The sequence below is a fragment of the Pezoporus occidentalis genome, unplaced genomic scaffold (genome assembly GCF_034315485.1).
Source record: "Pezoporus occidentalis ecotype Australia unplaced genomic scaffold, CSIRO_AGI_Poc_V1 ctg177, whole genome shotgun sequence".
Classification (NCBI taxonomy): domain Eukaryota; kingdom Metazoa; phylum Chordata; class Aves; order Psittaciformes; family Psittacidae; genus Pezoporus; species Pezoporus occidentalis.
In genome coordinates, this window is record NW_026913607.1 from 985,173 (window position 1) to 1,008,017 (window position 22,845).

General features: G+C 45.4%; 1 protein-coding gene and 1 long non-coding RNA gene across 3 annotated transcripts; one reads left to right on the forward strand and one right to left on the reverse strand.

Moving 5' to 3' along the window:
• Positions 1–1,583: 1,583 nt before the first annotated feature.
• GJA5 (gap junction protein alpha 5) lies at positions 1,584–21,119 on the reverse strand. Of its 2 annotated transcripts, none has more exons than XM_062614673.1 (2): positions 20,830–21,119; positions 1,584–4,471 (listed from the first exon to the last, which is right to left on the reverse strand). In XM_062614673.1, the coding sequence occupies exon 2, from the start codon at positions 4,416–4,418 to the stop codon at positions 3,309–3,311; it is 1,110 nt and encodes a 369-aa protein (XP_062470657.1). In that variant the 5' UTR covers positions 4,419–4,471; positions 20,830–21,119; the 3' UTR covers positions 1,584–3,308. The 2 variants fall into 2 exon arrangements, with proteins under 2 accessions (XP_062470657.1, XP_062470656.1); XM_062614672.1 differs by lacking the exon at positions 20,830–21,119 and adding an exon at positions 15,612–16,264.
• LOC134161634 (uncharacterized) lies at positions 6,469–20,486 on the forward strand. The gene is made up of 2 exons (XR_009964059.1): positions 6,469–6,748; positions 20,277–20,486. It is a non-coding gene; the product is annotated as an uncharacterized LOC134161634 (long non-coding RNA).
• Positions 21,120–22,845: the final 1,726 nt, after the last annotated feature.

Here is a 22,845-nt window from a genome sequence, read left to right on the forward strand (position 1 = left end):
TAGGGCCATCCATCCATCTGATACAAAGCAATAAATACAAAACCTATCTGATATGACAAGCCGGCCTCTCTGCTCACTGGCCGAAGTAAATGTGCTCCTACTGTGGTGTGATAACCTGCCCAGCCTTAACAGTTGGATTCCAAGAATCACAAGTTTATGCTCTGTCAGCCATTGTGAACATCCATCCATCAACTATTCCCCTCTTGCTATACCTATAAGACAGGACCAAGGAGGCATTAAGAAATGAGTGGCAAAGGGAGATTATCTGCCTTGATACATGTATTCTCTAGGCTGGAGACAGGTGGGCTGGTTGTATTCCTGTGATCTCAAAAGATCACCAGAACACCACCTGTGAACCCACTTGGATCTTAAAGGTCCAGAATGGCATAGAGGAGTTCCTTATCCTCATTTTTTTGGTTATACTTTGCTCTCCAGCAGAGACTGTAGCTTGGAGTTCTTAAATTTTGGGCTATTGCTTTTTATAAACCAAGAGCAGTTTATTAAGCAAGACCTGGGCTAGTGCTTGAGTGGCCCTTTGAAACAGTAATATTCAATAGACAAGCTTTCCAAGGAGCGTGATTCTGACTTACTCACTGCTTATTTCTCTGAGCAAATGGCACCCTAAGGCGCAGACATGCTCAGGGCTGTGCACATGCCGATTGAAAACCCCAGGCCTGCAGGACAAATCCTGCCTCCTTGCTGCATTTTGTGGCTCCTTTCTGGTCTGAAAATCCACAAACCAAGGCTCCTTTAATCTTAAAGGTTTTGTGCAGTTTCTAACACAGTTGAAGGTGCCCTCACTGAATTCCAGTTTCATTCCTTATGCCCCCTCTCAGGGTCCTTGTTGGGACCCAGTACTTTACTGGTCTCCAGCTTCCCAGCCTGCAGAGTCCCATGGGATGGGAGACTGCGTGGAGAAAGGAAGAAAAGGCACTTCCTTTGAATGGACACGGGAACCAGGGTCAGAAGGAGGGAGCCTGTGAAAGTTGGAAAGTGGGAGCAGGGGATTAAGTTCAGAGAAGGGGGCATCAGCTGGGGGAAGACAGGATTTTCTTTGGTCTGGGCAACTACATCCCAAGAGAGCTGAGTACCCACAGGAGCTCTCTGCAGAGATGTGTAGCAGTGGATTCTCAATGTCACTTAAGACCTTTTAAAAAGCCTTTTGGAGCTCTGTTGCTGCATGGACAAACAGTCACATGCTCAGGGTTTTGATACCCTTTCCCTGCTGAGTTGGCCTCACGCTGCAGGTGGCCAATCTGGGTGCAGAGATGTGCTAGGGAATGCAAGAAGGGAGCGTTTCTATTGCAAGAGGATGGAAGCTCTGCAATCTGGCCAGCTCTTCCCACTCTTCCTTGGTAATGCAGAGGCAGGCAGGGGAGCTGGAGGGGGTTTCTGTTAGCCAGTCAATCAATCATTTCCCCATGTTTGTTATTTATCCCCCTGGCTGAGCCCTCTTCTCATCCCTGCCACTCCAGCGATGAGGATTTCTGTGATCTCTGAGCAGCAGAGGCTGGCGGGCAGCCTGGTTGATGCTAGCAGCTCGTTCTCAGCCACGTGAGAGGAGGAACTTCAGCAAGGAGAGATGGAGTTAGAACTTTATTAGGAGAAACTTAGGCACGATTGACTAAAGTCTCATGTTAAGGAGAGCACGCAGGTCTTTCCAGAATTAAAAAATACACATATATAAAACACCTTACAAACAAAAGAAATGGTTTCCCCCCTCTGTGTGTGAATGTGTATGCATACGTACAGGGAACTGTACCAAAGCTAATTATGTATCAGGAGCAAGGATTCACAATCCCTTTCGGTGGCTTTAAGAGAGGGAATGGCTCAGTCCCCTCATAACCTGGTCCTGGCCATTCACTCATACAGCCCAGTGTTGGGAAGCTGTGTCCCATGTCCAAAACAGCAGTGCAGGGTAAACAACAGGGAGCAGCTTAGCTCTGTTTAGCAAATCTCTTTAAAAGAGGGATGTCAGCTCTGCACTGGGGTATCTGGAGTGGGAGCTGCCTATAGATCTCACCCACCAGACTCACTGTGCAATGTTGGGCCCCAGTGGCTGCTCTGAGTAGTTACAGAGATGGGAAAAGCTGGTCCATGGGTGCTTTCTTACACAATATACACTGTGGGATAGAGTGGAGATGAAGGTGACTTGATGGCAGAATAGGGGCTTGCTGCGAGGACAAATGGCTTGGCTTGCACTGGCTGGCTGGCAGGCTTGAGAGAGCAGCCAAGATGTGATGTGCAGGACCTGGAGAGGACTCTTGCTTCTGGCAAAAGATGCTGAAGTGTGTTAGTGAGTTGGTGAGGAGAAGACACAGGCCGTACCTGTTATGCAGATAATCAGAGGATTTTTTTCTCTCAAGTTGGCAGCTGGCAGCACCCTTTCAGCAGCGTTCAAGTTGCTTGAAAGATGAGTTTTAAGAGGGAAAAACCCTCTTTGTTTCCACATGATAATTGCTCTTTTTTACTAGTGAGATATCTGTTCTCACAGGAGACTATTTCTGTTAATGGATGTCCTGCTTAGAATTGATGGCATAAGTGTCTTGGGAAAACTCCCTGGTCTTCATCAACCAGTCATCTAAGCGATATTCCCGGGGCCAGTCTGCTGTGCTGACTTAGGAATGAGGAAGGGATTCCAATGTTAGACACAAGGCAGCTGTGCGTGGGGGCCATGGACATCCATATTTATGGGGCATTGTTATATATACAATGTCAAAAAATTCAAGTAGGCTTTATTGTATAGGTAAACTGTTATAAAATATCTGGGCTCAGGAGGAGAAAGGGAGGGTTAGAAAGGCTGAAAACAAAGCAGATGAGAAAGTCTTTCAGAAGGCCTACCAGTGTGTTTCTGCTTCCTGCAGGTGAGGGAAGCTTCAGCTCTGTATAACTGCCAAGCTGATGTGGTAAATGTTGAATAGACACAAAGATGTAATGAGGTTGAGGTTCAGTTTGTTGAATACAGTGTCACAGCAGATACCTGCTGGTCAGCCTCAGGAGTCTGCTGGCCTGTGCTCTACTAGGCTGAGGATGGTGAATCTCAGATCTCTGCGCATCCCATGATGAAAATATGGCTTGGAGCTTCACATCTTGAGATGGGTGCTTTTCTTCAGTGTGTGTCTCCCGGTGGCTGTCCCTGCCTTAAGCTGTGACAGGCGCTGTCTGCGATACAGCAATGATGTTCACTGGAAAGGAGCAAGAGGGTGTTAAAAAAGAGCGAGGTTAGTGGCAAAAGTCTGGAGTCCACTTTGCAGAAGGTCCGCTAAGTGCTGAGACTGCTCCTTCTTCTCATCCCTCCTAGAGCCAGGTCACACAGACAAGTCATCTGACCTTGCCTTGCTGCTGGCACGGCTGGTCTTGCTGAACCGACGTTTCTCGTTGAAGTAGTTCTCAGGGAAGGTGGGTGCTGCGCACTCGTTGGCCACCTCTGGGCTCTCCGAGTAGCTGGACTTAATGAAGGGCCCTTCACCAGCAGCATCATCTTGGCCATGGACCCTCTCGGTGGCAAAGTTGGCGGTGTTCTGCTGGGAGGCCATCTTATTGTTGAAGGGGCTGATGAACTTCCCGCTGGGACTTGACAAGCACTGGTTAAAATCTGGTGGAGGAGTGTACATCTGGGCCCTCTCTGCTTGCGGGGCAGACTCCAGTCTGCCAGGGACTGTGCTGGGGCTGGGCTTGTAGGATCGGGAGCACCTCTCTTTGGCTTTCTTCCAGCCCAAGTGGTACAGCTCGGCCAGACTGAGGAATAGGGAGAGCACTGCCACAGCCAGCATAAAGACAATGAACACGTTCTTCTCTGTGGGGCGGGAAACATAGCAATTGACGGGATGGGGGCAAGGTGCCCTCTGGCAGATATACAGGGTCTCCAGGAAGATGCCGTACAAGATGTACTGTCCCACAATGAAGGCCACTTCCATGGCTGTGCGAATCAAAATGCTGTAGACGTAGGTGTTCAGCAGACTGCCCCTGAGTATGATTTTGCCTCCTGATTCATCCCAGCAAGACAGTTCAGCCTTCTCCACCACAGCAGACTTCTGCTGGTAGTATGTGTCACTGTTGTTCTTCATCTCACGGGCCTCTAGTTCTGCTTCCTTCATCTTCCTCTTCTCCTCCATGCGCACTGTGTGCATCGCATGGCCCATGTACACCAGAGATGGGGTGGAGACAAAGATGATCTGGAGGACCCAAAACCTGACATGGGAGATGGGGAAAGCCTTGTCGTAGCAGACGTTCTCGCAGCCAGGCTGCTGGGTGTCACACATGAAGTCAGACTGCTCATCCCCCCAGGAGGACTCTGCTGCTGTGCCCAGCACCAGCATCCGGAAGATGAAGAGCACAGTCAACCAGACCTTCCCTACCACTGTGGAGTGTTTGTGAACCTCCTCGAGGAACTCTCCCAGGAAACTCCAGTCCCCCATTTCTGCTCACCAGGAGGGATGAGAGATCTTGGAGGGAGAATCGGGGACAGCCTCTGTGGGAGAAAACAGAAGACTGGTTCTGAGGAGGGTTAGGAAATGCTCAGCTGGGAATGTGTGGAATGAAATTATTCATTTTCTGTCAAAGGAAATGTTTGCATTTGATATGAAATGATTAAGGTGTGGTTTGATGAAAACTTTGTCTTGCATCCACTGAAAACAATGCTTTGTTGTGGTTTTTTGTTTTGTTTTTTTTTTGTTACTTGAATTCAGCTACTGAAACAAAGAGTGATGTTTTTTACATAACCCAACTACAATCTGTTAAATGGGCTGCTAAACTTTGAGGATGAGCCAGATTTATTCTTGGTTCAGAAAGCTCTTTCGCTGTGGTCTGCCTATTGCATCCCCTGTGGACTGTGTAGTTAAATCATCTGTCTGCAGACTGCTCTCGGGATTCCTTAATGGGCTGATCCCCTGGGAGGGAAGACTGGAGTCTACAGCTTGGTCTGAGCAGTGCCTTGGCACTTTCATATGTTTCCTTTGTGTGACACCTGCACTGACACCTGGGACATATAGTGCCTGCAGCTCTGGGCTCAATGCCACCACCGAAAGAAATGCAGAGAAAACCTTTCTGTTGCCCACCTTTGCCATAGCTTTTGCTCTGATTTTGCAGTGTCACCAGTTGCAAATGTTTCATTTACAAATTGCCAATGTTTCGGGGAGCGTAAAGACGTTGGTGAGCTGTGCCAGTCCTGTAAACCTAACCTGCTGCCTCCCTGTCACACCTCTCTGAGAAGGAACTGCTGCACAATCTAAATGGCGGATCTTGCTCCCTCCTCTTAAGCTCCGAGATGAAATTCAGAGTTCAAATTACAAAGGCAAAGAAAAAAGCCTCCTTTGAAGTGCCTCCCAAGGACCAGCAGCTCCTGGGAAGTGCTGTGGTAGGTGGTCTGATAAGAGGAAGGGTTTGGTGGGCTGGTAGTAAGATTGCAAAATGAAGATGTAGGAGAGCCTGTTTCAGTCTTGTTTCTGTCTCTGATGGACTGTTTCTGGCCAAGTCACTTAACCTCTTGGATAAAAAGAGAATGATGAGTTTAATCCTTTTTTTGTGGAGCTCTGTGACAGTGCTTGAGCAACCATCTGATCCAGTTATACTCGCCATACTTACCTTCCCTGGGCACTGCAAAGCTCTCCCTTGTGCATGAGTTAAGGGCAAGGTGCTATAAAGTATGCAGTATTACCTTGCAGATAATGTTCTCCCACAGTCACTCTTTTTGAAAATATAATTTTAATAAGTAAATGAGAAACTTAATAATCACCATAATGAAATAATTAAAGCACCGGACTCTGTAAATCCCAAAGCTGTAGGGACCAAGTTGCTAACTCTCCTTCTTTATTGTCCCTTGTGTTGTCTTTAAGAGCAAATTATTTTTACCGTCCAAAGAATGTCTGTGGAGAGTAGACACTGTTAAAAGCTAAAAATTTACTGCAGCAATATTGTGTAGATTTGCTGTGAGCAAAAGCTGGAGAACAGAGAGGTACCCTTGTTGGGGGAATAATATCCCCTCCTCTGCTCATGTAAGTGATATAATTCAATGTAGCAGCACACAAAATTATTTATGCCATCTATTGTTTCTGTGTGGTGTCCATCTGCAAGGGTGGATGCAGAAGGTCAAAAGTTGAATCCTTAAACTTCTGGTGCTGCTGAGGTAAGGAAAGGTGAGGACTGCTCAGGTGAGGAGACAGGGAGGTGAACACTTGCTGCCCTATTGCCTGTCAGAAGCTGTGTGATGAGTGAGAAGGGGCGTATGAGGGAGCAAAGGATGTGCTTTGCCTCTCTCCTGCTTCAGCAGACATACTGCAGTTGTGCTGATGTACATCCTGCTGGCTGCTTGGCATTTGCAGAAGCTTTCATTGTGCTGCTAGCCCAGAACTGGAAGAGCAGTAACACAGAAAATCAGCTAGTCTTTTCTGACTCCTCTTGTCTGCACTGGCAAGTGTGTGGGGCTGTCTTACCTTCTGAAATGGCTTTAGTGCAGTTAGTGCATTCTGGAGAAATTAGCATATGGCTTCATCCTGTGAGCACCAGGCGATTCAATGCAAGCAGATAAATCAGTGATGGGGAATATTTACAGGCTGTTGCACTGAAATAAGGTTTTGTTTTGTTTTGTTTTGTTTTTGTTTGCCCCAGACCCAGAGTACAGACAAGGCACCATCCACCTACAGTTCGATGTACAGATGTGTCTGACATTGATATGCTGTAACACAACTGTATGCGTGGAATATTCCTTCCAGTACAGCATGACCAGTGGTGAATGTCCTCATTTTCCCAGGTGAGTTTATATTGTTTGCAGATGCCCCTGTTGCTCCTGCTGATGGCTGCCTTTTCTTGATTCACCTTGCTTGTTAGGGTAAAAATGGACACAGTTCTCCCTGGGTGTGCCCAGGCTGTTTTCCTTCCTGCCATGGTGTCCTGGGTTCAGTCATTTTTCTCCTTCTTAGTAGCTGATGCAGTGCTGTGTTTTTGACTTTCAGCCTGGGAACAGTGCTGATGACACCGATGTTTTTCGTTGCTGCTCAGTAATGTTTACTCTGACCAAGGACTTTGTGAGTCTCATGCTCTGCCAGGGAGGAGGGGAAGCCAGGAGGAATCAGAGACAGGACACCTGACCCAAACTAACCAAAGAGGTATTTCATACCACAGCGTATCATGCCCACTATATAAACTGGGGGCAGTTACCTGGAAGGGCTAGATCACTGCTAGGTTGGGCTGGGTATCAGTCAGCGGGTGGTGAGCGGTTGTGTTCTCTTCCCTTGTTATTTCCCTTATCATTATTATTATTGGTGGCAGCAGCAGTGATTTGTGTTATACCTTAGTTACTGGACTGCTCTTATCTCAACCTGTGGGAGTTACATTCTTTCCATTCTCCTCCCCATCCATCCGGGAGTGGGGGGAGAAAGGGGGGGGGGGGAGTGAGCGAGTGGCTGCTTGCCTGGGCTTAAACCACGACACATGGGCATGTGCAGTCACAAACTGAGCACCTCTTTCCATTAGTTCTGCCATGGTCAGGTAGTTTGGGGCTTTGGTATGGCTTGTTTTCCCTAGGGAAGGCTACTAAACCAAGGCACTTGCAAATTGTAAAAATCAGTGTGTATGGAACACGAAGTAAAGAAAATGTAAGTGCAAGGAGTCTGGAAATAAAAAATGTTAATGGATCTGAGAATAATGGTAAATCACCTGCTTCAAACATACACGATGTTTTCTAAGAGGATGTAAATCAGAAGGATCCAAGGCTAGCAGCCACATACAGCAGATAATAGGGCCATTTTCTCTGCACTTTGCTGCTGGCTGTTGCCACAAGCTGTTTAAAGGACGGGCTGCCCAAGGATGCCTCCTGATCATCCTGCAACAGCTCCATAGAGAGCAGAGGTGGCTGCCACAAGGGGGTTGGTGGCCATAGGAGAGCAGGTTTTGGAAACCAGAAGGGCTTTCTCTCCTAGAGCAGTGGTTTTTGTCTGGCACGTATTTAGTTATTAGCCATCTCTTCTTGCAATGCCAGATCAAGGGCCTTCTAGAGCAACAGAAGAGAGCATATCTCTGCTGCCAGCAAGCAAAGAAAGATTGTTGTCATCTCCTGACAGCTTTTCCTGCCTTTGACCTAGCCTTTCTCCTCATGGCTTTACTAGTCTTGGGAATTTTCCACATAGTTCCCTTTCCTCATTCCCAGACTACTGTTGTCCTTACATGCTTTGTCCTCACATGCTTTGACCTCTCAGTGTGTGCACATCTCTGGCCTTTTATGTTCCTTCTTTGGACTCAGTTGGACAAATCTTATCTCACTCTGGTGTGACTTGGCGAAAAACACCTCTGGGTACATTTGTGGGGTCTTGTCACTGTCTTAACACCAGAGTCATGCATATTCATGCAGAGTTGTGAGCTGTGCCACTGCCTGGCCATGCCTGTGGCTTGACAGCTTTCTGCTGCGTGTGCATAGTCACGGGATCTTGGCACCGGGAAATGCGTATGTGACAAAGCCCAGTGCAGCCTGGCACTAATCCATCGACGTGGCCATCCTGGCTTAATCATCACCTGGAATGCTGCTAAAGCTGTGGAAACCAGAGCATCACACCACAGGCTGGGCGTGCGGTCCACTTAGCTCCAAGCTGCCTTGTGACTGCCAAATTCCATGATAAAAATACCCCAGTGGGGTCAGCACCCGCTGGTGCACCAGCCATGGGCTGTTCTCCACCTGTCCCTTTCTGCACTACTTTTTTCTGTGGGAGGGGAAGCATCTGCTGCTCTTGGAGCTGCTTTTCCTATCCTCTTGGTGATGTGACATGCTCTGAAGGACATGTGAGCATTTTACATCGCTGCTGCTTGCTCCGGCAGGTGCGCTCCCTGTGGTGGGACTCATTGGCATGTTGATAAACATCGAGGAAATTCACTACAGAGAGCCAGGAGGGCTATTCCTGTGTGGTCATCTTCTTTATATGAGTTTATTTCCACAGGGATTCTTAGGAAGAAATTTTTCCCCTTTTCAGAAGACAGGCAAGACTATCAGCAGTGATATAAATAGCTGAGCTCAACACTTCATGGTAACTTTTCCCACAAGGAAGGTGACAGGAGGTCGCCATCTCTGCAGGATGTTTCTAAAATAAAGTGGAGAGCTTGATTATGACACTGGTTCTGCTCTCCCTCGCTGCACTGACCTATTGGCAGGTCCCAGGGGCGCATGAGAGGGTCCCTGAGGAAGGCTCCTTTGTGCGGTAGGAGTGCGCTTTCCAGCAAGGGGGCAAAAACCCAAAGTTAAAGCCATTTTATTTTTGCCCAATTGATATGTGTGATTTTCTCAATTGGATACAGAAGTGTGTATCTGATAGTTAATCAGGTGTCTCAATGAACTGGAAGTCTGGGGCCCAAGATGTTTTGAAGAGGCTTACACACCAGACATAGGTGTGTGTGTGGAAAACATGCAACAAGTCCATCGTTTCTGAGCTACTGAATGGGGAGGTAACCATCTCCTTTTAGGTACAGGGCACATGAGAAGTGGCAGCCCTGTGTAGTGGAGCATCCAGAATCGCTTGTGGCCTGCCTTCCTCCAGCTGTGTCACCTCATACCAGGTCCAGGCCAGCGTGTGGCACAACAGAGAGCTGCCGTGGAGGGTATGTGGGCCAAGGTCTTTCCCCCTGTGCTGACACCTGTCAGGCTGCAGCCAGACCCAAGTGGTCCCTACACTTCAAAACTGCCCGCTCACATATGTACGTGCTTAGGAAGGATGCTTTCAGCTTTGTGCTGGAGATTGCTGCTTTGCTACACAGCTCTACCTTCACTTAAGGATCCCCAGCCCCCTTTTAGCAGTAGATGCTGTCATCTTTATCTTGCAGATTGTGATCTCTGGGGTACAGGAAGCGCAAACTCCTTGTTCAAGGTCAGTGTGTTAGTGGCAGTCTGGGAACAGGGGTTGCAACTTGCAAACTGGTGTCCTTTTTTGTATGCAGTAGTGCCTCTTAGCCTTGGTGATAGTGACACAGCACTGGTTCTACAGCGCAAGAACATTTGTTTCTAGAGACTGCAGCCCTTCTCTCCTGTGCCCCAGGATAACACTGTCTTGGTAACCTGAACAAAATCCCTCTTGTTTTGCTAGACTTCTACAGCAGGTGCACCTGGAAGAACCAGAGGTTCTCGTTTGTTGTTTTTTTTTTGTGTGCTTTTCTAAGGACAAACATCTTGTTATTGTTGGCAGAACCTGCAGCCATAGTCCGTGCCCAAAACGAAGCAGACTTTTCAACATACATATACAGTGCTCCTTTGTTGCCAGGACCTGGTCAGGAAGCACACATGGTTTACAACGTTAAAAGATGAATGAAATTAGAAATGCACTGTCCAGCATGGGTGCAATGCTTTGAATTACAGAGGCTTTTCATAGCTTTGCGACATAGACCGATGCTGAAGCCCACCTCAGCCTAAATTGGCTCCTTTATATGTGTATACAACAGGCAAGTAATGACCTGTTAGGAATTTTGTCCAAGCACCTCTGGCTTCATATATGCATGCATGTGGTTAAGTTTCTGCCTGAAATAGGTCATTCTTTAGCCAAATTAGTAACTCTGATGTGCACATGGATCTGGACTAAATATGCTTTAACAAAAAAAGACCAAGCAAACCTGACATGTTCCCTTCTAGTTCCTTGGATTCAAAGTCTTGTGCTGAACCAGTGTAGGAAGAGTGACTGTCTCCAGTGCTCAAACCTTGCAGGAGAAGGCAGAGCTCTGTGTTAACAGCTCCTGTCCTAGGAGACAGACATCCAATGCTTCTCATCTCTCTGCTCCTCCTGAGTTTACTGTAATTTCTGAACAGGTCACACTAGTATCCAGACTACTGGTCCTGCTTGCAGTTGCAGACAGCTTGTTATTCCCTGGTGAGCTGTGCTTCCCTCCTCCTCTCCAAACGTGGAAAATCTCAGCGTTCACAAAAAAGTGAGTGGGTGAGAAGATAAGGGAGTTGAATGACCTGTCACACACACACAACCCTGACGCACGGAGACCCAGGCAGAGGGAAATCACTCAGCACCTCCAAGCGTGTACATCAGGGATGTGTTCCACACACAGATGACAATATTATATAGAATATTTTCACCTGAAGTGGTGGTGAAGCTGCAGACTCTGGTTAGCTGAATTTTTATTATTTGCCTATCCATGATTTCTAATGCTTTTTCTGCCCCTGCCCTTGACCAAGGTCAAATTGTGCTTTCATATATCAAAATATTAGGGCCAAGCTCTGCCTGATGTAGATGCAGGAAACCAAGTACAGAAAAGACCTCGAACTTAGGTGAGTCAAGCTGAGGAATGAATTTGTCCCATTGTGTTTGGAAGGCCTGCATCAAATAGTTACATGATGGTGGTATCCAGGCTTATGCTTCACATGCAGGGAATGCTCTTTAATTCTCTTGGGATTCTCTCTGTCTTAGAGAAAATTAAGTCCTTAGAGAGCTCAACAAATGTGACAAAACTGAACTTGGGATAAGCTAAATGAAGGCTCAGATGTGCCTTTGCTAGGAAAAAACATCAGTTCTCTCTCTGATGTAAATGTTGCAAAGAAGCCCAGGGGTATTACTCCTTAACTAACCAGATGAAGAGCATCTGGTTCAGAATTACAGAGCTTGGTGCTCTTTCAGTTTTTTTTATCTTTACAGGGTGAGGCAATCATATATGAATATACAGAGGATGATAAATTGGGCAGTGCTGTACACAGGAGAGGAGACAGCCAAACAGGGCAGAGGGAGCTCTGGAAAACAGAAACATCCTGAGAAATCTGGGGGCTGCTGTAGTAAAGCTGTTCCTCAGCAATGCTGAGAGAAGCTGATCTTAAGCACTGCTTCGTCAGTTGGGGAGGCTGATATGAGGAGATGTGGCAGTGATGGCAGGCATCATGTTGGGCCCCATATAGGAGGATAAAACCTGCCTACGTGAATTTAGGCTGGGTAGTAGACTGCATGAGATACAACTTGTTATAGCATTGAAATAAAACAGACTGGAGAGGGAGAGGGAGAGGGCTCTCATTCACTTTTCACATCCTTTCTTCCCTCCTCCCTGCCTGGTGTCTCCCTGCCTATTGCTTCCCCATTGCTCTCCTACAGTCAAGTTCCCCCCGCAGAGCTTTGCCTAATTTTTTTAGCAGTTTTGACCACTTAACTCTCTACAGCACCAAGATTGCTACTGCTTACAGCTTTAGAAAGGTGGAATTTTCAGTGACTATCTGCTTCCCACTTAGTACCACCTTGTCAAATCTAATTTCTTCCTTCTTTCAATAACTCTGTCGGATTCTCTTCACACTCCAGCTCCATTGCTGCATCCTTGCCTCAAGTATTTAATTTCTCACCCAGGGTGAAGTCTGGCTATAGCCTGTGAGTGGATTACTTTATATATTCAGTGTATGTGTATATATATATATATATCTACGTATATATAATGCATGCTCCTTCCCCCTCTTTTAAAAACAACTAATATTTAATTTGCAAAACCCAGAAACAGAGAGTTAGGAAATGCTGAAGTTACTGTTTTCAGTAATCTTAATTCAATCTCTTTGTGCCTGTACCTCATAGCTATGAGTCTTTAACCACATCCCCACATTGTCACCTCATTCTTTGCACAGGATGCTTGCCTTTTTCTGTGCCAGCCTGGCTGGGGCTTTCTTGAACAGCAGCTATTCAGTGTTTTGTTTTCTCCTCATTGTTCAGTGGGTAGCCTGTGCCTCATTTACTGTACATTATTCAAGTCCAGTTCTAAAGAGAGAATTATTAGTTTCCTCATGGGTTTTCCTATGGCTTTCATCACAACAGTATCTGATTGCTTCACAATTATTAATTAATTATAATTAATTATCATTACCACACAGAGGTGAGGAGATTGTATTAGATCAACTTTACAGCTGAGGAACTAGGGCAATGAGAGATTCAGATAAAAAAATGTTCATTAATTTTGGAAGCTGTTTTGTGATATTGCTAATCTGGGTTGGTTTTTCTTTCCAGTCTACTTAACACTGTATGATGTACGTTCAAAGCAGAGCTCTGTCTGGTTAATGCTGGAGTGGGAGAGTTTATCACTTCCACCAGTTGGACCACATCTAGAAGTCAGATATCCAGAACAAGAGATACCACTGAGGGGGCATTTGTGAGGAAACACAGCTTAAGCCATTTGCCCCATCATGAATCCAGAAAACTGGAGTAAGAAGCAAGAATCAAACCCAGTCCCCTTGGATGGCTTTATCTCATTGTAACTGGAGGCAGTTTTTCTCCCATCCCACTGTTCCCTCCTTTCTTCACCAGACATCTGAATGCAGCCCAAGGCCCTGGAGCTCTGCAGCAGTCACCCTGCTGGACTACTTCACTTCCCGAGAGACCCTGTGCCCTGACCAAGGCATCTGTTAGCTTTTCTGCTTCTAAGGGAGAGGAGTTTCATATGGAAATTCTCAAGGCACGTCCGTAATGAGAAAGATAGCGAAGAAAGATGGAAATGTAAGTGTAACCCCCTTAGTTCTTATATTAAAACCAACTGGCCCCTCTTTAAAGATATGCTAGAGAGACTTAGAAGCATGTATCTCTATGCTCAATACTTACTGTGTGGTTTGAATATTTCTGTTTCAGGAAGGAGCTGGCATGCTGGAGTATTGTTCATAGAGGTCTCTCTGTTGCTTATCAATAGACATAAAATTAATATTTTGCCCCCTCACTCTTTATGAATTATTAGCCAAAGATTGAAGTTTCTCTGGTGCCTCCCAGGAACTATTTCTAATTTTAAGCGTCTGTCCTTGTGCCTCATACAATAGCACCCGAGGTGTGGAGCAGTCTCTGAAATGTTCTCCCCAATGACACAACATAGTGCCGAATCACTTCATTCCTTCTCGTCTATTTTCAATGCTGCGAGATAAGTCAGAAAACAACGGCAAACATGCAGGATGTGTGAAATCTATCTGAAGGTCAGAAAGAGAAGAGAGGCTGGGGTATGAAGTTCTCTATTTTTGGGGCAAGCCTTAAATTTTTCATGTGAAAGCCCATAATACTAAAATGTTATGATAATATATACTGTTGAGTGGAAAAAACCAACAACTCCAAATAGTTATGGTAGCAGGAATACTTAACATAGTTCCCAAGTGACTGGAACCTGATGAGTATTTTAAATCCGGAAGCCCTGGGAATTTCCCCAAACTACTGTTCTGCTCCCAAGGAAAGGAGGAAGAATGTTAGAAATCTGCACTCTTCTCAGTAGATTTTGAAGGGACCAGCAAATGCAGATTCTTATGGCTTCTGGTGCACATATTGAATGCTGTGAGGCTTCTGCATAACAGTTTAACCCACTTCTAGCTACACATGCTGCTATAGCATATATATGCAGACATATAATGTCAGCACACATGTATTACATGTGTTAGTTCTTTAGCCTTAAAGAGAGGATCACATAGGCAGCAGTAGGGAAAAGCTCTCACACATTCTGCTTCAGCAAAGTATTTTGATGAGTTTATTGATGAGGAATTGTTCAAAGATTAAGGCTTATTCAGCCCATGACTTTTGTAGATGAGGTTTGTCCAGAAATGCTTTGTATGTGATCCTCTGATGGTTTTTACAGTACTTCAAGGACAGAGGCACTGCCTCAGTTTACCAAAGCCATTAAAATCAGTGCACCACAAAGCTCATTAGATGTGACAAATGACCGGTAAAACGACCCTTTAGGAAATCAAAGGAGCTGCCACAGATCAGAGGTGACAATTAGCAGGCAACCTCTACACTCATTGTGATTGCTTCTTTCCAGGTGCGTGTATAGGGGTGCTGTGTTTTCAAGCTGGGCTGTTCTTTGAAACATGCAGTGGCAATGCTAGAAGTATTAAATTATGAAAATATAGTTGAATAATCATTCCAAGTGCAAAAAGGGGGAAAAAAGTGATGAGGCAAATGAAAAGAAGCAGCAGCTGCTAGTGGGAGAGGGCGTTTGCTCCTTTAGGTCTGTGTACCTCTTTGAGGCTGCCCTGGACAGTGTCGGGATGGAGAAGAAAGGCATTCCCCCCCGTGGTGTGTGCTGTATGGGTGACTGGGAGATAGGAGCAAGGCACTTCTCTACATTTGAGTTACATTCCCAGGCTCCATGTCGCATGCCAGCCAGGATACAATACTTCCAAGGGAAAGAAACTGCAGTATTTTGAAACCATCCTGCACACTTTGGAATATAGGTAGCTCATGCAGACACTTGGTAAAGTGTTTATACCCTGAGAGCCTCTCATAGGTAAGGGTTCCCTTCACCACTCTCCCCTGAGCAGCCCGACAACACGCTGAAATGGGATCTGACAGAAACTGCAATTTGCACATTATACTGTCTGAGGATACTTGGGGATCTTATCCTGCTTTCCGGTACATTGAAATCTGTCGGTATCCATGTTCAGTGCAGGGAGGCTTCCTCATGATTTCTGTAGCTGCATGTGGCAAAAATAGTTTAATTCCTGAAATGTCCCAAGCCATTACTATTGGGAATGCTTTGGAGGAAAATTGAAAGAAAAAGTTAATTTCTTAAGTTATTTTTGGCCATCCTTCTTTCCCTGCCTCATCAAGTCCTCTTCTCCCTTCATGCTGTTTTCCCCTCGAGTGTAACAGCTTGATCTGCCATCGATGCTTCTGCAGTTCTGTTATTCCCCCCTCATGGTTACTTACCTGATTTCCCGTATCTTGTCTTCTGTCTCCTCTCCTTCCTTTAGCACTTTTACTTTCTGTAGTTGAGTTGGACACCTTGTTCTTCTCGGTTGCTTGGTTTTATTCCTTTAATAGGTCCTCTCTCTCTTCCCGTCTTTCTCCACCCCCTTTCTGTGTCACTTTCTGTCTTCCCCAATGCCTCTCTGCTTTTCCCCCTCTTCCTTCTTCACCTAATTTTCTTGTCTCTCCCACACCCTCCAGCTTAATCTATTTTCAAGCCTAGTTTCCTGTTGTTTTCTCTTTAAAGACCACCCTCCCCATTCCCAGCCTCTCTCCGTGCCACCCTCCCCGTGCCGACAGGATGCATTCACTGCTGGCTTTGCGTTGTCCCTTCCAGTTGCTGCTACCACTGTTCCTTGCACCTCCTCCCCCTGATAACATGCTATGGTCTAAGCCTTCCTTAAAGCTGGGGCAACCCCACAATTACACCAGCCAGACCCCGGGAAGCTTTTTGCATGCAAGACATCAATGAAATACACTTTCCTGACTCAATCACACTTAGTTTGGCAAAGCTGAATTCATGTGGAGCAGAGACCTCCACCTCTCCAAATAACATAGGACTTGCTCTGCTGGCTTGGGTCAGGGGCGCAGCACAGCTGCAGCCTTGTCCCACAGGGCACTGGATGCTTCCCAGGAGGGTTTTACTGATAAATGGAGAATAACCTGCCTGTCAAGAGAGGTGTTTTTGACACACCAACCCACCACCACCTCCTCACACCAGCACAGTCTGGTGCATGAGCATTTGGGCCTTTCTAAAATTGCTTTTGGCACATTAAGTGTCTGAAGGTGGTGTATTTCATGTATGTGTCAAGTTGAGCCTCTGACTTCTGCACATCAGGCCCTAGAAAAGAGGCTGAATCAGAGATGCCTCCTGGTTTGTTAAAGGCTGGTCTCAAAGAACCGGTGTGAGAAGAATGAGATCTGCGCAGAACACTCTGCTGTTCTGAGGATTGGCTTGCTATGCGCAAGCTTTGGCGGTTGTCCCTCCAGCAATCCTTCCTGGGCTAGGTATCTCCCATCCAGAACAAAATTAGCCAGAGGTCCCTATGCTGGTGTAGATCATGAAGCAAAAGCAGTTCAGAGACTAAAACATAGAGCTGGCAACTCTTCTAATGTAATCATTGTTCTTCCACTAATTTAGTAGCCCCTTTAGTCTCAAGATTGAAAGGCAGCCTATGCAGGGACAGTGCTGGGCAGAGGCCACCTCTGGAGGTGTGTCCTATATGGACACTCTCACTTTGAAGTTAAGACTGCAACTCCTTTTCAAGAGAGCTGAATCCTTGCTGATGGTTAGTGCAGGACACACACTTCACAGCAAATTTCCATAGCAGCTTAATGAGCTCCTGGTGTGGAGAAACCCACAGTCGTTTGCTTAATTTCTAACTTTAATGAAAGGCCCTCTGTGACTTCAAAGAAGACAGGAATGTTTTTGGAGTAGTTTCTCCCTCTCCTGCCTGGCAGTTGCATATCTGTGATGGAATTTCATGGGAAGGAGAATATCGCTGTGCTCTTTTATCTTTCTGGAGTAATTTCCTTAAGGCATTATTTTGTAAAGCCCTGTTGCTTTTATGCCAGTGAAATTGCCAAGGACTTTGTGTCCAGAAAAAGGTGCTAATAATACAGATCTAGCTCACAGATGGCTTTGGGATAGGCTAGGGATAGGCTTGTCAAGTGTTTCTCACGTGCTATAGAGAAGCAGGTCCTGTGAGTGAGCTGTCTGAAACGTAATCCCTCCCTGCATGGCTGACACTTCGCAGCATGCTCAGGGTAATCACGTCTGATTCTCACTGCTCGCTCCTTTGTGTTCCCTCTCCTGGTATTGTTCCTGTGTGGCATACTCATTCTCCTTTAGAGTTAATCTCTGGATCCAGCAGATAACAATCTGGTTCTGTTGAATGAATGAGGGAGGGGAGAAGGTTTCTGTCCAATGCATGCATCATGCATGGGAGGTAACAGTTTCAAGCTCTTTTTTGGTGATGGTGGTAACTGTTTGAATTTTGGTGCACGTAAAGGAAATGGGTGGAGGCAGACAGAGAGGCAAAAGACAGAAAGGTGAGCAGATATCTTGTATGGACACCTCAGCCAGACCCTCAATATGCTGTCCCTTCTCTTTGCTACTGCACCCCCTTCAAGGGAAAACAGAGGTGTCATGGCAGCTTCTCCAGCTCCACAGCTAGAGAAATAGCTGTTTTCCCACTGGTAAACTGGGAAGAAGGATTTTTCCTCCCCTCCCCAAGAGACTGCTATGCAAAACTTGTATGACTTGAGTGAGGAGAGCAAGTGAATGCTCCCACAGACGGTGGGAATGAGAACAGCTGACAGCTTGCCATGTGCAGCTTGCAGATCTCAGCAGTTTATGATGCTGTGGAGCAGATTTTGAAAGAAAGGAGAAATAAAGCCAGGAGGTAAGGGGAAAATAAGGCAACATGTACCATCTTTTGATCAGGGGTAAATAGCTTTCTTGGGGTAAGATCCTTGACCCTCTAGGTAAAAGAAACATAGTGGACCTTATCTACCTGGACTTCAGTAAGGTGTATGATAGGGTGTCCTAGAAGAAGCAAATTAGTGGAAAAGATTCAGGTGAAGAAGACAGGGATTATTAGAGAAATCCTCAAGTGGGTAAGAGGCTGACAGAACTGAGACACCAGTTCCCTAATGGGTTGAGGGGAAATGATTTGTGAGGCTGCTCAAAAATTGCTCAGGACTGAACTTTTTAATATTTATGTTAATTACCTTGGCACCGAAAGTAGAAATGCTGATGAAATCTGCCGAGGGAAAAGAGCCAGAAGGTGGATTCCAGCACTAGGAGAGTGGAACTAGTGTGATTGAGGTGCGGTTAAATGGGAGTACAAAAAGTAAGTCACACACTAGGGGAACTTACTGCTCAGAGAGTATTAGAAATCTCTCTTAGCAATTGGGGGTTCCTAGTTAGCAGGACTGAGGCAGGGAAGAGCCCTGGGTGAAGGTCACCAAAGGAGGAGATACCAGTGATGCTATGAGGGGGTGAAAAAGGCAAGTGAGCTTTCAGGACACAGCAGTATTTCCAGTTGCAGGGAGTGAGATGAATGTGATCCAAGAGGATGTGAGACCCCACCAGAATAGTGTGTGCAGTGCTGCTCACCCACAGTCAAGATATTCAGCCTGGAACAGGTGCAGAGAAAGGCAACAGGGTGATCAGAGGGATGAAGAGTGTCTCTCGGCCAAGAGAATGTTTAGTTATCAGCCACAGAAATGACTGCAGAGAGATGCATGAGCCAACTGGAAAATAGATGCAGTACCAGTTTGAGCTTTTCTGCCTTAATTATTTTGCACTGAACTTCATGCTAGTGCAGCTACTCAAAGTAATTAAAACATGGTGTGATGTGCCTGCAGGGTGAGTAATATAAGGGAACTTAGTCTGGCAGAACAAAGGTTAAGAGAGAAGAGAGTTGCTGCCTATAAATGCTTTTAGGAACTGGGGTTGGGAAACTCAGTGCTATAGAGTGAGGATAGCAACATAAGCTAAAGGGCAATTAAAAGAATAAATAGATATAAATTGGCCATGAATGAATTTAGGTTGGAAATCAGGAGGTTTCTAAGCAACAGAGCAGGGAAGGAGGTGCTGGAACAGCATTCTAGTAGCAAAAGTGACAGTGGAAACCTAATGAGATTTAGATCAGAGCTTAGTAAGTTTAGAAAGGCCATTTGTTTTGCACTTGCCTGTTATTCAAAGGGATTGAATCCAATAAGCCAAGAGGTCCCTTTTTAATTTTATTTCCTGTATTTGCCTTATTGCCTTATCAGAGATGCTTCCTTTCACACAGAAGTGAGGTAAATCCCAAACACAGTTTGTGTGATGAGTTTTTTGGCATTGATCCCATGGATATTTAATGGAAGATTCATTCTGTGTCAGAGATTTAAACTAACAAAAAAAAAGCAAGCCAACACAATGCATACAGAAGGTCTGCAAGTATGCGGTAGTATAGATGAGAACTCACTTATGAAAGAGCTTCTTCACATAAATCAGATGTTCTTGAAGCCTCTGGCTTTGCTGGAAGGATTTTTCTAATGTGGGTAGATGCTGTCCTGAGATTTGAGAACTTCAAGAGGCTGTCTGAAGGGAAAATGTTTTGTACTTTCCTGCCATTACTGAGGACTTCATGCTTTGGGAGGATATCAGATTTACTGCATTGGGAATTGTCAGTAAAAACCACCACCCAAACGCAGCTGAGACAGAAACTTCTTGCATGTATTTAATCGCTGATGTCTGGCCACAGCACTGTACTTATTCTGATTCTTCATATTGTCCTGTGTTGAGCAGGCACCTCTGGTACCTTCTCTAAAGCACCAACGGATGCTACCTTCCTGGTGAAACATTTTATCTAAAATCCCAGTGCATGAGTAAGATTGAAAGATAGGAAGGAGAGGGAAGTTCTTTGCTATACATTAGACCTCTGGAGACAGCTTCCAGGCATCCTCCAGCAGGAGACAGATTCCCAAGGACAGGCTGGGCCCAAGGGAACAGGAGTAGCGTGTGACGATGGGCCCCTGAATGAGGGGGAACAGTTTTATAGTTACAGTTCCTTATTTAGTGAACAATCCCAAATAATTCCATTATAAATGGATGTTTTCCACTCCCCATCTCAGGGTACCAAACCAGTGGATTGAGAAAAGAGGAAACAAAAAAGAGCAAGGCGTGAAATGTCACTGCATGTCAGCCTCATTTGCCAATAAAGTTTTCAGCAAGAAAAACTAGAAGAGGATTCCATCTCACTGAGGAGAAATGACCATCTATCCCAAAGAAAATGCTTAGTTGTCAGCTTTATGCTGCTGGAAATAAAGCACGGCACTCTCACAGCTACTGCTTCCAGTTCTCAACTCTGCAGCATCTCTGAGTAGTTGAGAAGTGCTTTGTAAATGATAATGCAATTACAGCTCCTATAAACACTCTCCTTGCTTTACAGATGGATGAACCAAACCGTGAAGAGCATAAAGGATTTGTCCAAAGAATCAGCAAGTCATTTTCAAGCAAGGAGTCCTCATCTACCTAGCCACCAGAAATTCCTTGTCTTGTAAACTTCCAGCTAGATGAATTGCTGCTTTACAAAAATATATGTGTGCATACATACATATATATATATATATACATATATATGTTTCCCAAAGTGAGAAGAGAAGAGAAGAAAGAACAGACCTTTACCTCTTTTTGCTGAGCCTGCACAGGTAGAGGGAGGAGCAGGTGAAGTTGGCTGAAGTTTGAGCTTTATCACAGCCCCTTGGTCTTGCTGGAGCCCACCTTTCTGTCAGTGTTCAGCTCCCAGAAGAGATCCGTGTCTGAGGGAGGACACTCTGGACAAGGTAAAGCTTCCAGGAGCTCAGCCTCTGACACTGGCTCTCTGGATGGAGATTCCCTCAAGCCTGGAGGACTGATGCTGGGGGAGACTAGCTCCCGAGCTGTTCCTGACATGCACTGGCAGCTGTCTGCCTGCTATTCTTTTAAAGAGTCTTCGTGGATCAGGATAAAAATGTGATCTTACGCAGGCGGCATTGTAAGCACAACTCTTGGCTCCAGTTCAGCTCTTCCTCTGGCTCCCAGCTACTCTATTTTTATTGAAGGAATTTGAGGCTATCAGAAAGGAAGTCAAATTGTTTTAGGAAAACAATAGAAAAGCAACTTGAAGTTTATTAGCTTCCTGCCCAGGGCCTGGGACCAACTTGTCAAACTTATTAGAGCAATGGCAGAGCTATTTATTTAAAAGGGCTAGTGACAAGACTCACAGTTTCATTCCTGTTTAGGCCTTGGTGAAAACAAAGGAAACCCATAAAATAATATCTGAAAGGAGCAGATGGCCAACTGGTAAATGGTGTAAGTAGGGTTGGCCTGTGGGCCATTCGTGGTGTTCACCAGTGCAATGGGTTTTGTGTAATTTTGTTGTTGAATGAATACCTGGGCTTGCATTCATAGGCTAGCCCCAGCACCCCAAATTCCTTATTGTGGCTCAGATTTACAAATGGAAGCCTTGCACCTAAGATTACAAATTTGGCAGGAAAAGGTCTTAATTTAGAGCTACCGAAAAAAGCAAAACAATACAGCAGGTCTGCAGAAGAGTCAGGAATAGAGCCCAGGTGTCCTTGATCCTGTAGGACCACTGGAGCCCCCTGACTGTAAAAATTATTTATATCCTTCAGAAGCAGCTGCAGTCTGCTTCCCCTTTCAGCTACCCCAAAGTAGCAGTGCCATTAAGTCACTGAGAACATGCTGGCATGCGTCTGGTGAGAAGAATGGACAGCCAAACTATTAGACTCAAAAGCAGACAATGTCCATGCTGCCTGAGCCTAAGGAGTTTCATTGTTTGTAAGCAAACAAGAAGAGAATAAACCAAGTAACTGAGAAGCATTTACAAACTCTGCTTAATGCAAAGCCATATCCCTTTTTTATAGTGCTGTCTGCTGTCTAACCTGCTTCCAGTGAGCATATAGGAAGAACTCACCTCTCCTTTCAATGGTGCAGTAGTAGTCTCTAGAAAGTCAGGCGCTGAGAGGTACTGATCTCGCAGAGCTATGCACACAAGCTTTGAAGAACTCGGTAACTGTTTTTCAGATGAAAGAAGAAAAACCCACCTCAAAAATTATCTTCCTTCTCCTCATTAACTTAACTAAAAGTGGGAATGCAAAGCTGCAGTTTTCTCTGAGGCCTAGGGCAAAAATGCATCTTGTATTAGCAAGTGGTAGAAAATCTCCCTTTAATTTATCTGGTTAGATGCTTATAAGAGAGTCAAAGTGAGTGCATGATCTCTGGAATGGCCTAAGAAACTGGATCTTAAGTTGGCAGTTTTAATGTAAGTACAACAATTTTGCATTTATTTAAGGTATTCTTACACCTTTTAGAAGGTTTCTCTAATTTCTGTCCCTCTCAGATACTTCTTTGGCAAACAAAAAAAAAGAAGCATACAGAACAGTGCAGCATCCTAGTTCATTAGAGTCCATAGATATTTACTTAATTTCACTTACATTCTTGAGTTGCATTGAATTCAATGAGATTTAATAGCCTGGAACTTCAGCACCCTCCATTGCCAGCCAGGCCAGCTTTGCTGGGGGAATTCTGAGGCAGAGGAAGCTAGTTGATATACCTCTCAGTTGCCTCTGCCATAAGGAATGACACATGCAGATCACATGGTGGTGTGGCAAAGGAAGAGATTTTATTTGCATTTATTTG